The sequence below is a fragment of the Rhinopithecus bieti genome, unplaced genomic scaffold (genome assembly GCF_001698545.2).
Source record: "Rhinopithecus bieti isolate Rb0 unplaced genomic scaffold, ASM169854v2 scaffold_19652, whole genome shotgun sequence".
Classification (NCBI taxonomy): domain Eukaryota; kingdom Metazoa; phylum Chordata; class Mammalia; order Primates; family Cercopithecidae; genus Rhinopithecus; species Rhinopithecus bieti.
In genome coordinates, this window is record NW_016809913.1 from 3,384,252 (window position 1) to 3,402,400 (window position 18,149).

General features: G+C 40.5%; 1 protein-coding gene across 1 annotated transcript in view; it reads right to left on the minus strand.

The window, feature by feature from the left end:
- Positions 1–18,149, minus strand: part of SUZ12 (SUZ12 polycomb repressive complex 2 subunit) — a 65,317-nt gene that overhangs the window by 18,968 nt on the left and 28,200 nt on the right. Inside the window, 5 exon segments of the mRNA XM_017890926.1 lie at positions 576–681; positions 7,530–7,623; positions 8,436–8,667; positions 10,974–11,059; positions 16,215–16,246. Of these exon segments, the coding sequence (XP_017746415.1) occupies positions 576–681; positions 7,530–7,623; positions 8,436–8,667; positions 10,974–11,059; positions 16,215–16,246 (550 nt within the window).

Sequence of the window (18,149 nt, forward strand, 5' to 3'; positions counted from 1 at the left end):
CCGGATCATCTCAGGTAGGGGAGAACTGACCAGCCCCTCTTGAGTGTGGAGGAATAACTGTACTCTGTCATGTCTTGGGAAGTATGAGAGAGAGCATGTGGCTGGGCGCAGTGGCTCACACCTGTAATCCCAGTGCTTTGGGAGGCTGAGGCGGGCGGATCACAAGGTCAGGAGTTCGAGACCAGCCTGGCCAACATGGTCAAACTCCGTCTCTACTAAAAATACAAAAACTTAAGCCAGGCGTGGTGGCACGTGCCTGTAATCACAGCTACTCGGGAGGCTGAGACAGGAAAATCGCTTGAGCCCGGGAGGCAGAGGTCGCAGTGAGCCAAGACCATGCCACTGCACTCCAGCCTGGGCAACAGAGCAAGACTCCGCCTCAAAAAAAAAAAAAAAAGGATGATGCCTTCCATTAAATGCTCTGACTAGATCATTTGATCATTTACTTGTGTTTTTTAAAGAATAAAAAACAAAGGACTTTACTTCCAACATGAATTAGCATTTGGGGAGGAAAATATCAATCAAAAATGGGAGTTCATAACTATAACGTGCTCAACCTTCTAAGTAGTCCATACCTTCCCATCAAGAATAGTCTCCCATGTTGCTCTTTTCTTGCTTATTGGACATTCTTCCATTTCCTGCATGGCTACTTCATATTCCCCATCTAAAAGCTGTAAGCGCCTGTTAGACAAACACATATACTTTAAAGTAACCTGTGTTATTACTATAAGTACACAAATTCTACATCTTTAGATTTATACTAAAAGCATTTATTAAATTTATACACTAGCTTACATACCCGACAAGATTTAAAAATACAGCTACACTCCAGTCCTGATGAAAGCAATTTTAATGATGTACACTAAAAACTGTATTACTAGGGATTCATTACTGTAGCTACTCAGATATAACTCGAAACACATAAAGTATAATATGCTTGAGGTCTCAAAACCTGGTACGTTGTCAACATTAAATATAAAGCATATGTACAGGCTTTATTTATTTATTTGAGATGGAGTCTTGGTCTGTTGCCCAGGCTGGAGTGCAGTGGTGCAATCTCCGCTCACCGCATCTCTCTGCTGCCCAGTTCGAGCAATTCTCCTGCCTCAGCTTCCCGAGTAGCTGGGATTACAGGCGCATGCCAACATGACCGGCTAATTTTTGTATTTTTAGCAGAGACGGGGTTTCACCATCTTGGCCAGGCTGGTCTTAAACTCCTGCCCTCGTGATCCACCCACCTCGGCCTCCCAAAGTGCTGGGATTACAGGCGTGAACCACCACGCCCGGCCCAAGCTTTATATTTTTAAAAATAGGAGAACAGTGTTACAATGGTTGTCTTAGGGAAATACTAAGAATTCTATTACTTTTAACTACTGTAATTGTTTGAACTAGAATCCTTTACTTTTATACTTGACCAGTAAACTGATGACTATGACAAATCTAGTAACTATAGAATTCTGGGGGCACCTGGCACATATAGGTGCTCAATAAATATTTCATGGAACACTAATTGAATCAAATAATTCAAATATATTCATACAATATAGTTTTAAGGTGTGTGTACATACATGTCTATGTATAATTTATTTTTTCCATACTTTAAACACTAGTAACCACTACTACTCTAAACACCATTCGTCAACCATGCTCAGTAATTAACTGTATATATCAAGAATGTGGCTTCTCTTCATCACTCTTAGAGAAATTCTATTAGGTAAAAACAGCTGACATTTATTGAGTGTTCACTATGTGCCAGGCACTATTATAAAGATTTTACATGGTTCATTTAATCTTCCCAACAATGCTATGAACTACGTACTATTATTCCATTGCCAGAAGAGAAAACTGAGGCAAGAAAAGGTTAAATAACTTGCCTTAAAATGAAACCATAAATAGCCAGAGCTAGCAAATGAATCCAGGTGTCTGTCTCTAAAGTCTCTTAAAACCAAATAATTGAGACTTAAGAATTTTTGTCTTTTCTCTATGCTGTACAACTTAAATTTTGTCAACTTCAATAGTACATATCAGCAAAGCCATTCAATTATTTTAAAAACTAATTTATTCAAATAGGCAATAAATTCATATATTTCTAAATCAAAACAGAGCTTCCTTATGCTTTTACATAGATACATACTATTCCATTTTATGGATGTACATTTGATAGTTACAATCCAATGCACTCTCCTATCTGTAATGTACGTGGAGACCTTTCCTCCAGTCTCATCAAGTGCTTTATCAAAAGTTTTTTGGTCTCTGTCAATCTGATAAGTGAAAACATGCATCTCAGTGTACTTTTAATTCAGATATTTTATCGTTTAAATTGTTTAAGAACCATATATATCTATTTTGGTAAACTTATGGTTTCCTTTGCCCATTCCTCTATTGGGCAGTGGTCTTGTAAAATTACTATGACCTTTTTACATTCAAGAATGAGATATCTACCTATAAAACGAGTTGAAAATAATTTCTCCCTGTCTTGTCATTTCCATTTTGACTTTGGTTATGGTGGCTTTTGTTTTCTAAAGAAGTTTTCATTTTATTTTGTTCAACCTTGCATTCTTTTCCTATATGGCTTTTGAATTTTCGTTATTATTTCAAGGAATTAACTGGATTTTTTTTTTTTTTTTTAAGACAGTCTCACTCTGTCACCCAGGCTAGAGTGCAGTGGCACAATCATAGATCACTAAAGCCTCAGACTCCTGGGCTCAAGCGATTCTCCCACCTTGGTCTTCCAAAGTACTAAGATTACAAGTGTGAGCCATTGTTCCCAGCCCTCTGTGAGATTTTAAAAACAATTTTTACATACCTAACATGCAGATTTTGGCTTAAAAACACTATTCTTCTATAAAGAATCATGCATGACTCCTTGAAGAAATCACAATTTCAGAGCAGAGGTAAGAAAAGGAGAAGGTAGGCCGGGTGCGGTGGCTCATGCCTGTAATCCCGACACTTTGGGAGGCTGAGGTGGGAGGATCACCTGAGGTAAGGAGTTCGAGACCAGCCTGACCAACATGGAAAAACCTCGTCTCTACTAGAAATACAAAATTAGCCAGGCATGGCGGTGCATGCCTGTAATCCCAGCTACTCAGGAGGCTGAGGCCGGAGAATCGCTTGAACCTGGGAGGCAGAGGTAGTGGTGAGCTGAGATCGTGCCTTTGTACTCCAGCCTGGGCAACAAGAGTGAAACTCCGTCTCAAAAAAAAAAGGAGAAGGAATTCTGGTATATCTTACTATTCTAGAAGATCAGGAAAAACCAGCAGCAACAAAACAGGACACAGAAGCCTACTTAGAAGGGTTCCTCCTGACCAAATATGAGACAATTTGAGCATTAAAATAACAGTATCAACAGATTAAAACTAGTTGAATAAAAATAAATTTGTTACTCCATACCGATTTTAAAATACCAAAGCTGGGAAAAGGAATGCTCTTTTTTTAAAATTTACATATAACTTTTCTTAATTTTTTTGTTTTTTTCATTTCAGGGACAGGGTCTTGCTATGTTGCCCAAGCTGGTCTCAAACTCCTGGGCTCAAATAATCTTCCCGTGTTGGACTTATAAAGTGTTAGGGTTACAGGCGTCAGCCACTATGCTTGCCTGTTTTTATATATATATATTTATTTTAGGGTTGGTCAAGTGAAGCAGTGGGAGCAGAGAAGGAACGCTCTTCTTTACAGAAAAATGCAAACTAATAAATGTGGAAGAAATGTTAGAAAATTACCACTTCCCAACTGCCAAAGGAACAATTTTATTCAAGCAAAAATAAGCAATCGATGCTAAAACTATTAGGTGAAAGGCTATGGGAAGAAAATGGATATTTACTCAGCTTCATGTATTAGTGTAAGAATTATATGGTAATTTATATAAAAGGGGAAAAAAGTACTGTTACAATGGAGAAATACTGTGAACAGCATCTTAACCGAGTGATCAAACCTAATATTACCTTTGGCCTGTGATATATAAAGAACACATCACTCATTAGAATCCCTGCCAAAAATGTTTAACCTGAAGCTAATCATGAGGAAATCATCACAGAAGTTCAAATTGAGATACATTCTGCAAAACTACAGCCCTATACTGGGGGAAAAATGTCACAAAAGGTAGTGGGAAAGGGTGGGGGACTATTCCAAATTGAAAGAGACTGAAGAACTATGACAACTAGCTATAGAATTGGGGTGGGGACAGGACAAATTATAAAGGACTTTATTGAGGTCAACTGGGGAGATAGTATTGTATTTGTATTTTAATTTTCCTCATAAGTGTATGGTGGTTATACCAGAAAATGTCTTTGTTCTTAGGAGCTACATGCAACAGAGTTTATAAATGAGAAATAAAGCAAAACCTGCAAATTGTTCAGCACAAAAATAAAATACATACTCACAAATAAATCAAATGTGGCAAAATGTTAACAACAATCGAGATGAAGGGTATGTGGATATTAAATGACTGTAGTATTCTTTAGTATTCTTTCAACTTTCCTATAGGTCTGAATTTTTTTTTTTTTTTTTTTTGAGATGGAGTCTCGCTCTGTCGCCAGACTGGAGTGCAGCGGCGTGATCTCACCTCACTGCAACCTCCACCTCCTGGATTCAAGTGATTCTCCTGCCTCAGCCTCCTGAGTAGGTGGGACTACAGGAGCGCACCACCATGCCCAGTTAATTTTTGTATTTTTAGTAGAGATGGGGCTTCACCATGTTGGCCAGGATGGTCTCGAACTCTTGACCTCGTGATCCGCCTGCCTCAGCCTCCCAAAGTGCTGGGATTACAGGCATGAGCCACCACGCCCGGGTAAATATTTTCAAAATAAGCTGCTGGGTGGAAATTCTCCCAGTTTCTTCTTGGCACTTTTCTTTAAAATATAAGCATTATCTTTTCTTACAAGAAATGTGTTAATGTACGTGTCAGGTACAGAGAATAAAAAAGAAAAGAGAACATACCCCATAGTGCCTAAAATAGAACAATTAACAGCACTGAAGTCCAATGTGCCTCATTCTAACTGTTTCCCCCCACAGACATGATCCCTATTTTCTAGTACATTTATGGTTTTATTGTTTTCCATTCAAATCTTCGATCCACAATAAAATTTCTGACATTAAAAAGACACTGGGCTGGGCACAGAGGCTCACGCTTATAATCCCAGCACTTTGGGAGGCTGAGATGGGCAGATCACGAGGTCAGGAGATCGAGACCATCCTGGCTAACACACAGTGAAGCCCCTTCTCTACTAAAAATATGAAAAAATTAGCCGGGCATGGTGGCGGGTGCCTGTAGTCCCAGCTACTTGGGAGGCTGAGGCGGGAGAATGGCGTGAACCTGGGAGGCGGAGCCTGCAGTGAGCCGAGATCGCGCCACTGCACTCCAGCCTGGGCGACAGAGCGAGACTCCATCTCAAAAAAAGAAAAAAACAAAGACACTGGCCGGGCACGGTGGCTCACACCTGTAATCCCAGCACTTTGAGATGCTGAGGCAGGTGGATGATCTGAGGGCAGGAGCTTAAGACCAGCCTGGCCAACATGGTGAAACCCCATCTCTACTAAAAATACAAAAATTAGCCAGGTGTGGTGGCGGGTGCCTGTAATCCCAGCTATTCGGGAGGCTGAGGCAAGTGAGTTGCTTGAACCGAGGAGACAGAGGTTGCAGTGAGCCAAGATCACGCCACTGAACTCCAGCCTGGGTGACAGAGCGAGTGTCTGTCTCAAAAATAAATAAATAATAAACAACAGGAGGAATGGCCTAGTTACTTTTCCTGGTTCTTTGTCCTATACCTGACAATAAACTGTTAACTACCAGCAAGCAGCCTGGTACAAGAAATGATGGCATAGGTTTCTTCCTCCAATTCTGAAAAACAAATGCTGGATTTGCTTCCTATACATTCTTTCACTGGTGATATTTTCACTAAAATGTTTCGTTTCCAAACAGAAATTTCATAAATTATTATAAGCCTGTTTCTTGCCATCCTGTACCAAATGCACAGAGGTACACAATGATTATACATGATTTTCTTTCTCTTTTTCTTTTTTTTTTTTTTTGAGCGGGTCTCGCTCTGTCCGCCCGGGCTGGATGCAGGTCCGGATCTCAGCTCACTGCAAGGCTCCGCCTCCCGAGGTTCACGCGCATCTCCTGCCTCAGCCTCCGGAGATAGCTGGGCTACAGGCGTACCCGCCACCTCGCCGGCCTAGTTTTTTGTATTTTTAGTAGAGACGGGTTTCACTGTGTTAGCCCAGGATGGGTCCTCGATCTCCTGACCTCATGATCCGCCCGTCTCGGCCTCCAAAGTGCTGGGATTACAGGCTTGAGCCACCGCGCCCGGCCTCTTTTTTCTTGAGACAGTCTTGCTGTGTCACCCAGGCTGAAGTGCAGTGGTGCGATCTTGGCTCACTGTAATCTCTGCCTTCTGGGTTCAAGCGATTCTCCTGCTTCAGCCTCTGGAGTAGCTGGGATTACAGACACACACCACTGTGCCCGGCTAATTTATGTATTTTTAGTAGAGACAGGGTTTCACCATCTTGGCCAGGCTGGTCTCAAACTCCTGACCTTGTGATCCACCCACCTCGGCCTCCCAAAGTGCTGGGATTTCAGGCGTGAGCCACCCCACCTGGCCTTCTTTCTTTTTTTAAAAAAGATGGGGTCTTGCCTAGGCGTGGTGGCTCACGCCTGTAATCCCAGCACTTTGGGAGGCCAAGGTAGAAGGATCACAACGTCAGGAGACTGACACCATTCTAACACGGTGAAACCCCGTCTCTACTGAAAATACAAAAAATCAGCTGGGCGTGGTGGCACGCACCTGTAGTCCCAGCTACTTGGGAGGCTGAGGCAGGAGAATTGCCCAAACCCAGGGGGCAGAGGGGTTGCAATGGGCAAGAAAAAAAAAAGATGGGATCTCACTTTGTCACTCAGGCCGGAGTACAGTGGCATGATCATAGCTCATTGCTGCCTTCAACTCCTGGGCTCAAACAATCCTCCCATCTTAGCCTCCTATGTAGCTGGACCTACAGGTGCATACCACCATGACCAGCTCCTCTTCCTTAATTTTTAATAAACACATAAACCCAAGATTTATGTAGGGCCCAGTCCATTTAAGACTCTTCTCAAATACTACCTCCTCCCAGAGGCTATTTCTATAAATAGTAACCATTTATTCTCTATTTTTCTTCCCAACATTCATCACTAAGTGACATTAGTTGATTTTTTGGGTGGTGGTCTGTTTCCTCCACTAAGTTAAGCTCCATGATGAATACAGGGATTTTGTTGCCTTCTCAACATCTGGAACAGTGTCTCGCAAAGAGCAGACACTCAGAAAATATTCGCCAAATAAGTAAGCTTAACTGAGCTATCTATCCAAACAGTTCCTTAACGGTGTTTATTGTTTTCTACGAAACAAACAAAAATTCAGTGTTTGCAAATTTGTTTTTTCATCCATAATAAAAAGAAACAAAAGCAATGAAATAATCAATATAAATAATTATATTCTGCGTCAGAATGAAAATATTTCCAGAACATTGTGGGAGCCTCACTGGTTCATCAACATTACCTGTTTTTATCAAATACTGTCATTTGTGCAACAAATGTCTTTTCCCCATCCTCACGATTTCGTTTTCTTCTGGCTGGAAGCTCTTCATTGACATCTAAATTTAACAAACATTTCTCATAAATCAAATATTAGAACAAAAACGTGTTATTTATGAGATATAGTCGCTTAATTAAAACATGCTATATTTATCCCAAATGAGGTACAAATTACACTAAAGTTGCAATAATATACAGACTATATGTTTTCCAATTTTGCATTTTTACTATATGTTCTTTTTAACACTCACAACATTAACCCCACATCTTTGCAAATGCTAATGTTTCTGTTGAGAATTATCTTTGCTAGGCAAATTCCTTCTCACTCATGGTAACTCTCCAAACACTTCAAACAATATTTCAAGAGTCAAAGATTATTTCTTCCAAGGTAGTTCTCTGCTGAACTTCACATATACTTATATTATGCCACTCATCATTTTGCTACAATGATTTATTTCATGTCTATTTCCCTACACTAGGTTGTGAGACTCTGGAGGATAGGACTGAATGTTTTAATCATCTTCAGTTAAATTAGATCATCCCCAGCACCTATGTGTTTGTTGAATGAATACCTCAAAGATGAATTCATAATTGTTGGAAGAATAGAGGGATGGGTAGGGGGATAAATATGCAACAAGTATAAAAAAAAAGTTCATTGTTGAATCTAAGAGGTAAGTAGATAGGTGTTCACTATAAAACACTTCTCATTGTCCTTTATGTTTGAAATTTTGCACAACAAAATACTGAGGTGGAAGTGAATTCACTGCTTGCTTTAAGACTCAGCACCATGACTATCATGAAGGAACACTGGTACAATCATTTTCAGTGACCATCTTAACCTCCAGTGATAAAATCTAGTAAAAAAAATTACCAATATTTTCATTGGTTTCTCCATTAATCATTCCATTAAACTCTCTTCTTCCTGGACGAGTCACTCTAAATAGCAACGAGTAAGACTTCACCATATGGCTGTTACTAGGTTCAAATTCATTACTGGAAACTGCAAGGGACGGGAAATTTCCAGGTTTTGTTTGATTGAGGTCAGGATTCAAAGGCACCTGCTTTTTACCTGTGGGAACTTGCCTTATTGGACAACTTACATCCTGCAAAGGTAAAGATTATTAAATTATATTTATTTGTACATAAGCAGTAAGAATTATAATAAAACTTCTAATCATAGCTATAGGAAACAATGGGAGATAGACCATGATCACCAAATGGAATGTTAAAATTCTAACCATAGTTCTGAAAATTGTGAAGCAAAAATAAAAATTTGAAATACTTATATTCCAAAATATTAAAGCAATTGACGTTTTCTCCAACATAATGAAATTATAATGACACAGTATATCTAAATTTAGCTAACAGTGATCTCAAACAGTTGTATATTAGAAATATAGAATTAAAAGCATGCTACATATCTCGGTAAGGCTTTTTTAACAACAACAAAAAAACCATGTCAAAATGTTAAACTCACGTACGTTTATCAAATCTCTTAAATATTCTATTTTAACATGACAATGACTAATAGGACCATTAGAAATAAAAAAATGACTAATAATCCCATGGTGAACAGCTACATTATTAAACAGTAAATCCATATAGTTAAAATATGTTTAACAGAAAGGATCATCATCCTTAAAGAAAGAAAAACAAAACTGGTTTTATTTACCAATGATCATATTCTGAGTAATATCCTGTTATTGCACTTTAGTTACACTGATTAGTTACACTGAAAATGCATACTAGAAAAACTAGAAGGATCAGAAGACCTTTATGACAGTATCTTACAGCAGCTACTTCTTTTAAAATAGACTACATACTGTCTAAAAAATTTTCCATTTTATAAGAGTATAAAGTGAAAATTTTGAAATCTCACCCACCCCCAAGTCTTACGCTCTGGAGATGACTAATACTAGCAGTTGGCTGTGTATATTCCTCCAGGAAAATGTTTACCCCTGATACCTTTTTTTGAACATAAGAATGACTGTATTTATATTCGTATCTTATTCTAAGTAATGTATCTTGGATTTTCATACCATCACTTGTTGTAATGTGTATGGAGGTTAGGTAGGAGTAAGGAGTGATATTTCCTTTTTTTTTTCTTTGAGACAGAGTCTCAAAGAAAAAAAAAACAAACAAACGCTGGAGTGCAGTGGTGCGAACTCGGCTCACTGCAAGCTCCGCCTCCAGGGTTCACACCATTCTCCTGCCTCAGCCTCCCAAGTAGCTGGGACTACAGGTGCCCATCACCAAACCCAGCTAAATTTTTGTATTTTTAGCAGAGACCGGGTTTCACCGTGTTAGCTACTCGATCTCCTGACCTCGTGATCCGCCCGCCTTGGCCTGCTGGATGCTGGGATTACAGGTGTGAGCCACCACACCTGGCAAGGAGTGATATTTCCTAACTTTACATATATTTTTTTTTCTTGAGACAGTTTCACTCTGTCGCGCAGGCTGGAGCTCACTGGTGCAATCATGGCTCACTGTAGCCTCAACTTACCGGGCTCAAGCAATCCTCCCGAGTAGCTGGGACTACAGGCACACGCCATCAGGCCTAGCTCATTTTTGTATTTTTGGTAGAGACAAGGTTTTGCCATGTTGCCCAAGATGCCTGAACTCCTGGGTTCAAGCAATCTGCCCACTTCTACCTCCCAAAGTGCTGGGATTATAGGTATGAGCTACGGCAACCAGCCTTTACATAAACTTTTAAAAATAAAGTTCCACTGCTGCCTCCAAGGTGCCTTAGTCTACTCCCTCCCAATGTTTGAGGCCCTTATGGCCTATGGTCTCGGAAGAATATCAATACTGGGACCCTGGACCCAGACCAGTTCCCACTCCTCTTGAAACACTCGGGGACTTGAGGCAACTAAAGGTAGATCTGTTGGCTTCGATCTGTTGACCAGGAAACATCGTAACACTTGTTTCTATGGTGAAATAACTTCACCTTATAATAATTTGAAGCAATGTATTAATAATTGAATGGCTAATAACACTGACAACAAAATTTCTTTGCCTGAGAGCAGTGTTAAAAAGGATAATCTTATGGAAAAAAACTCTCTCTTAACCCTTATCTAAAATATCAATGGGTACAAATAGCTAAGAAATACGCTAAGAGACTGAAATGGTAGAAAAGCAACTGAATTCATGCCAAATGCTAAAACAGTTTCTCCATTTCCAGACTCCTGTAAGAGAAAGTGTTGTACAGACACTTATTAAAAGACTAGAAAAACTACACAGATACGCGAGTTGGCAAAAGAGGTTATCAGTTTTATAATTAGGCCATCAACATATTTCTTAAGCTTTCAAAATTTAAAACTCAGCTTTAAAATACAATATATATGCAAAAAGATGTCCAATTAAGCAAATTATTCCATTTAATCTATCAGTATCATTTTACTGACATTACCTTTCTTTTTTTGTGGCAAACTTTCACAAGCAGGACTTCCAAGGTAACAGAATTTTGTTCATTTTCTGAGTTTTGTGATGGCTTATCTAAATAGAAAATCAGGATTTTAAAATATATTTTAAAAATATATAAACACAGTATTCATTTTGTTAGTAAATCAGGGAATTTAAAACAGATTTCCCATAAGACTTCTCAAAAGTTCACTCATTCTTTTTTCCTCAAATCAGTTCTAAACTTACAGCGAACTCTTTAAAAGCCTTTATATATAGTCTAAATAAAGCATTCACAAGACAAATATAGTCATTGTCCTATATGCTGTAATTTTTTTCCCATTAGATATAGGTTTTGCTCTGTTACCCAAGGTACAGCGCAGTGGCACAATCACAGCTCACTGCAATAAGCTCCTGGGATCAAGTGACCCCCACACGTCAGCACGTTAGCCTCCTAAGTACCTGGGATTACAGGCGTGAGCCACCATGCCCAGGTTGTAAGTATAAAAAATATTCACTGGTCAGGCATAATGGCTCATGCCTGTAATCCCAACACTTTGGGAGGCCAAGACAAGAATATCACTTGAGGCCAAGAGTTCAAGACTGGCCTGAGCAATACAGAGACCTCGTCTCTACAAAATGTCAAAAAATTAGCTGGGTGTGATGGATGGCATGTGCCTGTAGTCCTAGCTACTTCAGAGGCTAGGTGGAAGGATCTCTTGAGCCAAGGAGTTCGAGGCTGCAGTGAGCTATGACCCTGTCATTGCCCTCTAGTCTGGGTGAAACAGTGAGATCCTGTCTCTAAAAAAACATCTATACATTTCTATTTTTTTATATATATATATACACACATACATATACACACACACACACATACATATATTTCCTAACTCCTTTTTTCTTTTTGAGACAGACTCGCTCTGTCACCCAGGCTGGAGTGCAGTAGGGCGATCCTGGCTCACTGAAACCTCTGTCTCCCAGGTTAAAGTGATCCTCCCACCTCAGCCTCCTGAGCAGCTGTGACTACAGGTGCGCACCACCACATCCAGCTGATTTTTTAAATTTTTAGTAGAGATGGTGTTTCACCATGTTGGCTAGGCTGGTCTTGAACTCCTGACCTCAAGTGATCCACCCACCCTGGCCTCGCAAAGTGCTGGGAATAACAGGTGTGAGCCACCACACCTGGCCATATTTACTGAATATTTCTCATTTGAAGATTTAATATCTTTGTTTGTTTGTTTTTCAGACAAGGGTCTGGTTATGTTGCCCAGGCTGGTCTCAAACTTCTGGGCTCAAGTGATCCTCCCATTTTAGCCTCCTAAGTAGCTGAGACTACAGGCACATGCAACTGGGCCGGCTTGAAGATTGAACATTTATGATAATACACTGCTAGTCAAATGTAATTTTGACAAATACAGTTAAAGCTTCTTGGCAGAAAGCATAAATGAAAATAGTTGCAGGAGGGCCGGGTGTGGTGGCTCACACCTGTAATCCCAGGTGGCCGAGGTGGGCGAATCACTTGAGGCCAGGAGTTTCAGACCAGACTGGCCAACATGTTGAAATGAAATCCTGTCTCTATTAAACATATAAAAATTAGGGGTCGGGTTCGGTGGCTCATGCCTGTTGTAATTCCAGCACTTTGGGAGGCCGAAGCGTGCAAATCACCTGAGGTGGGGAGTTCAAGAGATGAGCCTCACCAACATGGAGAAACCCCATCTCTACTAAAAATACAAAAAATTAGCCGGGCATGGTGGTGCATGCCTGTAATACCAGCTACTCTGGAGACTGAGGCAAGAGAATTTTTTTTTTTTTTTTTTTGAGATGGAGTCTCGCTGTGTCACCCAGGCTGGAGTGCAGTGGTGCAATCTGGGCTCACTACAAGCTCTGCCTACCGGGTTCACACCATTCTCCTGCCTCAGCCTCCCGAGTAGCTGGGACTACAGGCGTCCGCCACCGCACCCGGCTGATTTTTTGTTTTGTATTTTTAGTAAAGACGGGGTTTCACCATGTTAGCCAGGATGGTCTCGATCTCCTGACCTCGTGATCCGCCCGTCTCGGCCTCCCAAAGTGCTGGGATTACAGGCGTGAGCCACCGCGCCCGGCTGAGGCAAGAGAATTGCTTGAACCCGGGAGGTGGAGGTTGTGGTGAGCTGAGATCATGCCATTGCACTCCAGCCTGGGCAAAAGAAGTGAAACCCTGTCTCAGAAAAAAAAAAAAAAAAAATTAGCTAGTGTGGTGGCACCCGCCTATAATCCCAGATACTTGGGAGGCTGAGGCACGAGAATCACTTGAACCTGGAGGCAGAGGCTGCAGTGATCTGAGATCAAACCACTGCACTCCAGCCTGAGTGACAGAGGAATTATTTTCTGGAAATAGAGATATTGACAGAGTTCACTATCTTATTTACATCAATATCAAGAAAAATAAAAACAAAGTAAAACTGAGCAATCTTTGAACTTTATATATTTTGTCATGTAGATAGGAAAAAAGCTTAATCTGACTACTTTCCAAAAATTTCAGTGATGGATAAACTATGTGTTCTACACAGGTCCCTGAGAACAAAGGGCTAATGAATGTATAAAATTAAATTAAAATTATAAGCTTCTGAAGAATTAAAGTCTAGACATGTCAGAAGCACCACAGAAAACAAAATACGATGACTAGAAATAAGGACTATAAGCAGACCATTACAAATAATTGAAGGAAATCAAAAACAGTAATGCTACCCAGGTTACTTCTATATAAAAAATAGACCACCAGATCTAAGGTAAAAACTAGAAATTACATTAGCTGCTAATACAAATATAAGATTTCAAATTTCTTACACAAAAACCCTAAGGCCAGTCTCAGTGGCTCACACTCATAATCCCAGCACTTTGGGAGACTGAGGTGAGAGAATCTCTTGAGCCCAGGAGTTTGAGACCAGCCTGGGAAATGTAGTAAGATTCCATCTTAACAAAAAAATTTTTTTTTAATTAGCCAGGCATGGTGGGGACGCTTGTAGTTCCAGCTGCTCAGGAGGCTGAGGCAGGAGGATCACTTGAGCCCAGGAGTTGATCACACCACTGCACTCCAGCCTGGGCGACATGAGAAAACCCTGTTTCAAAAAAAAAAAAACCACAAAACCCAAAGAGTCATTTAAAAGTGGTTATACTAGAGCAGTTTGACAATTGGCAAGGTTGTCTTTTGTCTTTTTCAGACAGGGTCTCACTCTGTCAGTCAGACTGGAGTACAGTGGTGTGATCTTGGCTCACTGCAGCCTCAACCTCCAAGATTCAAACAATCCTCCCACCTCAGCCCCCTGAGTAGCTGAGACTACAGAACAGCTAGGACTATAGGCATGTGCCACTGTGCCCAGTTAATCTTTTTTTACTTCTTATAGATAGGTTCTCCCTATGTTGCCCAGGCAAGCCTCAAGCAATTCTTCTATCTCAGCCTCCCAAGGTGTTGACATTATAGCTGTGAGCCACCATGCCCAGCCTAATATTTGGGATTTTTTGGAGACAGGGTCTCACTCTGTTGCCCAGCCTGGAACAGAGTTGTGCAATCATAGCTCACTGTAACCTTGAATTCCTGAGCTTACGCAACCCTGCCACCTTGGACTTCCAAGTACCTAGAACTACAGGACATACCACTATACACCTCGTTAATTTTTGTACAGATGGGGTCTGTGTTGCCCAGGCTGGTCTTGAACTCCTGGCCTCAAGTCATCTTCCCGCCTCAGCCTCCCAAAATGCTGATTACAGACATGAGTCACCATGCCAGGCCTCATTTTCAATCTTTGTGTCTTACTAAACAATACCAAGACAACTAAACTAGCATGTTTCTAATAATGGTTTTATTCCATTGCATAATAATAAAAAGATATACAGTATACACAGACTTATGATAGACAAGCTGATAAGTATTTTTCCCTTTTTTTCTTTTTTTTTTTCCTGGAGATACAGTCTGGCTCTGTCACCCAGGTTGGAGTACAATGACGCAATCTCGGCTCACCGCAACCTCCGAGTCCCAAGTTCAAGTGACTGCCTAAGTCTCCCAAGTAGCTGGGACTACAGACGCCCACCATCACACCCAGCTAATTTTTTTATTTTTAGTAGAGATGGGGTTTCACCATATTGGCCAGGCTTGTCTTGAACTCCTGACCTCATGATATACCCGCCTCAGCCTCCCAAAATGCTGGGATTACAGGCGTGAGCCACCACACCCGGCCGTATATTTCCATTTTTAAAACAACTCTAGGCCGGGCGCGGTGGCTCACGCCTGTAATCCCAGCACTTTGGGAGGCTGAGGCAGGCAGATCATGAGGTCAGGAAATTGAGACCATCCTGACTAACACGGTGAAATCCCGTCTCTACTAAAAATACAAAAAATTAGCCGGGAGTGGTGGCGGGTGCCTGTAGTCCCAGCTACTCGAGAGGCTGAGGCAGGAGAATGGTGTGAACCTGGGAGGCGGAGCTTGCAGTGAGTAGAGACCGTGCCACCGCACTCTAGTCTGGGCGACAGAGCAAGACTCTGTCTCAAAAAAATAAAAAACAAAACAAAACAAAAAAAACAACTCTAATTCTTTCCAGCATGCTTTGAGCTTTTACTGGAGTAATATACTATGTAATTTCCTTTTAATAATATCTAAAATATTAATATATGCCATTGGTAATAGAGATTATTTCAGTTGTTTTACTGTTTTTTAAAAACATGACGCAATACCATTAATTCAAAATCTTTGTGCATAAAAGGTTCTACTGAGGAGATTCTTTACCTATTGAAGTTCTAAGACAATTTGTTAAAATCTTCATCATTAGCCAGGCGTGGTGGCCCGCACCCCCTTGGGGAGGCCAAGGCAGGTGGATCACGAGGTCAGGAGTTCAAGACCAGCCTGGTCAGCATGGTGAGACCCTGTCTCTACTAAAAATACAAAAAATGAGCCGGGCATGGGGCATGTGCCTGTAATCCCAGCTACTCGGAAGGCTGAGGCAGGAGAATCGCTTGAACCCAGGAGGTGGAGGTTGCAGTGAGCCGAGATCACACCATTGCACTCCAGCCTGGGCAACAGAGTAAGACGCTGTCCCTCCCGAAAAAAAAAATTTCATCATTAGCCTTTATAATTTAAAGTTCAAAAACATCAGAATCAACATCTTTTTTTCCATTAAACATAATTTTATAAATTTACACTCAGAAGCCCCACTTTTTTTTACATTCACAAAGGTGTCTTGCTATTAAAATGCCACTTATTTACTTTTAAGTACATACCATTTTTGTGGAAGAAACCAAGAAAATTTAAACTGAAAAAGGGTTTAAAAGGAAAAAAAAAAAAAAAAAAAAAAAAAAAAAGGAAAATATTTTATCATTTTAATGCTCTATAGTAAAATAACCTAGACTTTAAAATATAACATTGAAATCAAAGTTACTTCAGCTCATTTATAAAGATTTGTACTCAATTGTTATTCAGGCCCATGACTCTATGCTTTCCCTGAAATATGACATCCAAAAGTGTGTCTATACACCTAACAAAACATAAGCATCAAAAAACCGCTCACAACTCACAAAAAAATAAAACCACAAAAACACCAAGAGCAAGGCAGAAAAAATCAGACTACGAAGTTAGAGGCCAGGTAATTTACTGTGTTTTAGTGTTCTACCTATAAAATGACAGCAGGTATGCCTTCCCACCTTTAAAAAAGGAATTTTGGAGGGTTTTTGGAATTCTTTTGTTTTGTTTTAATGAAGTTTTAGTCAATGACTTCATCAAAAGGAAATTTTGAAAAGGGTAGCTAAATCTACGCAAAAAAATTTGAATATTCTGAAGCTATGGAAATTCAACCTTCCCAATAAAAATGATATAGAACCATTACTTTACACTTCAAATAGCAATGAAATACACAATTACAAATCTGATATAGATGTATAATTTACTGTTTCAATATATCATTTTCACTGTTAAGTTTTAGAAGCTATGGAAAAGTAAAAGAAAGCATGAACTAGAACTAGTGCTCCTTCTATTTTCACAAATATTAATAACAGAAAAAACTATAAGGATGGGATAAAATAAACAGAAGCATCAATAAGCTTTTGAAGTACTTTTAAACTGCAAAACAGAATATAGTTGTTGATCAGGAGACATTCATAAGTTTCCTGAGCATAGTTTCCATAGTGTGACTTGTACAGACACCAGATTAGGCAGGGTTATACAGAACAGATGGTGGGGAAATGAAAGCAGTACTGATCCCTTATTTAAGGCATTTACTAATGGGCACTAAAGACTAGTAAAGAGCATATATATATATATATATTTTTTTTAAATGATGGTGACAATCTAGGCATTTTTGTAATCACATGGGAACAGTTACAGAAAGACACTGTGGCAAGAGAGTACTAAGGAGCAAGTAATGACTGGAAATAAGGACATATTATGAAGAGGTTAGCCTTGTAAATTTGACCAGGACTTCTCTTTCTTTTTTTTGAGATGAAGTTTCCCTCTTCTCGCTCAGGTTGGAGTGCAATGGCGCAATCTCAGCTCACTGCAACCTCCGCCTCCCGAGTTCAAGTGATTCTCCTGCCTCAGCCTCCCAAGTAGCTGGGATTACAGGCGTGAGCTACTGAGCCCGGCTGGACTCCTCTTTTTCTAAGATAGAGAAATAAGAGGCAAGTAAGACATTTCCATGGAAGATGGGGGCTATCTCCATCTACTTAGTGAAATAGGCCATGAAACGGTCTGCTAAAAAAACTACAGGGTGGGCTGGGCACAGTGGCTCACGTCTGTAATCCCGGCACTCTGGGAGGCTGAGGCAGGAGATTACCAGCTCAGGAGTTCAAGGCCAGCCTGGCCAGTATGGTGAAATCCCGTCTCTACTAAAAATACAAAAAATTAGCTGGGCGTGGTGGCACGTGGCTGTAGTCTCAACTACTCGGGAGGCTGAGGCAGGAGAATCGCTTGAACCTGGGAGGCAGAGATTACAGTGAGCCGAGACTGCGCCATTGCACTCCAGCTTGGGCGACGGGGAGACTCCGTCTCAAAAACAAAACAAAACAAACAAAAAAACTCTACAGCCGGGCGCGGTGGCTCAAGCCTGTAATCCCAGCACTTTGGGAGGCCGAGACAGGCGGATCACGAGGTCAGGAGATCGAGACCATCCTGGCTAACACGGTGAAACCCCGTCTCTACTAAAAAATACAAAAAACTAGCCG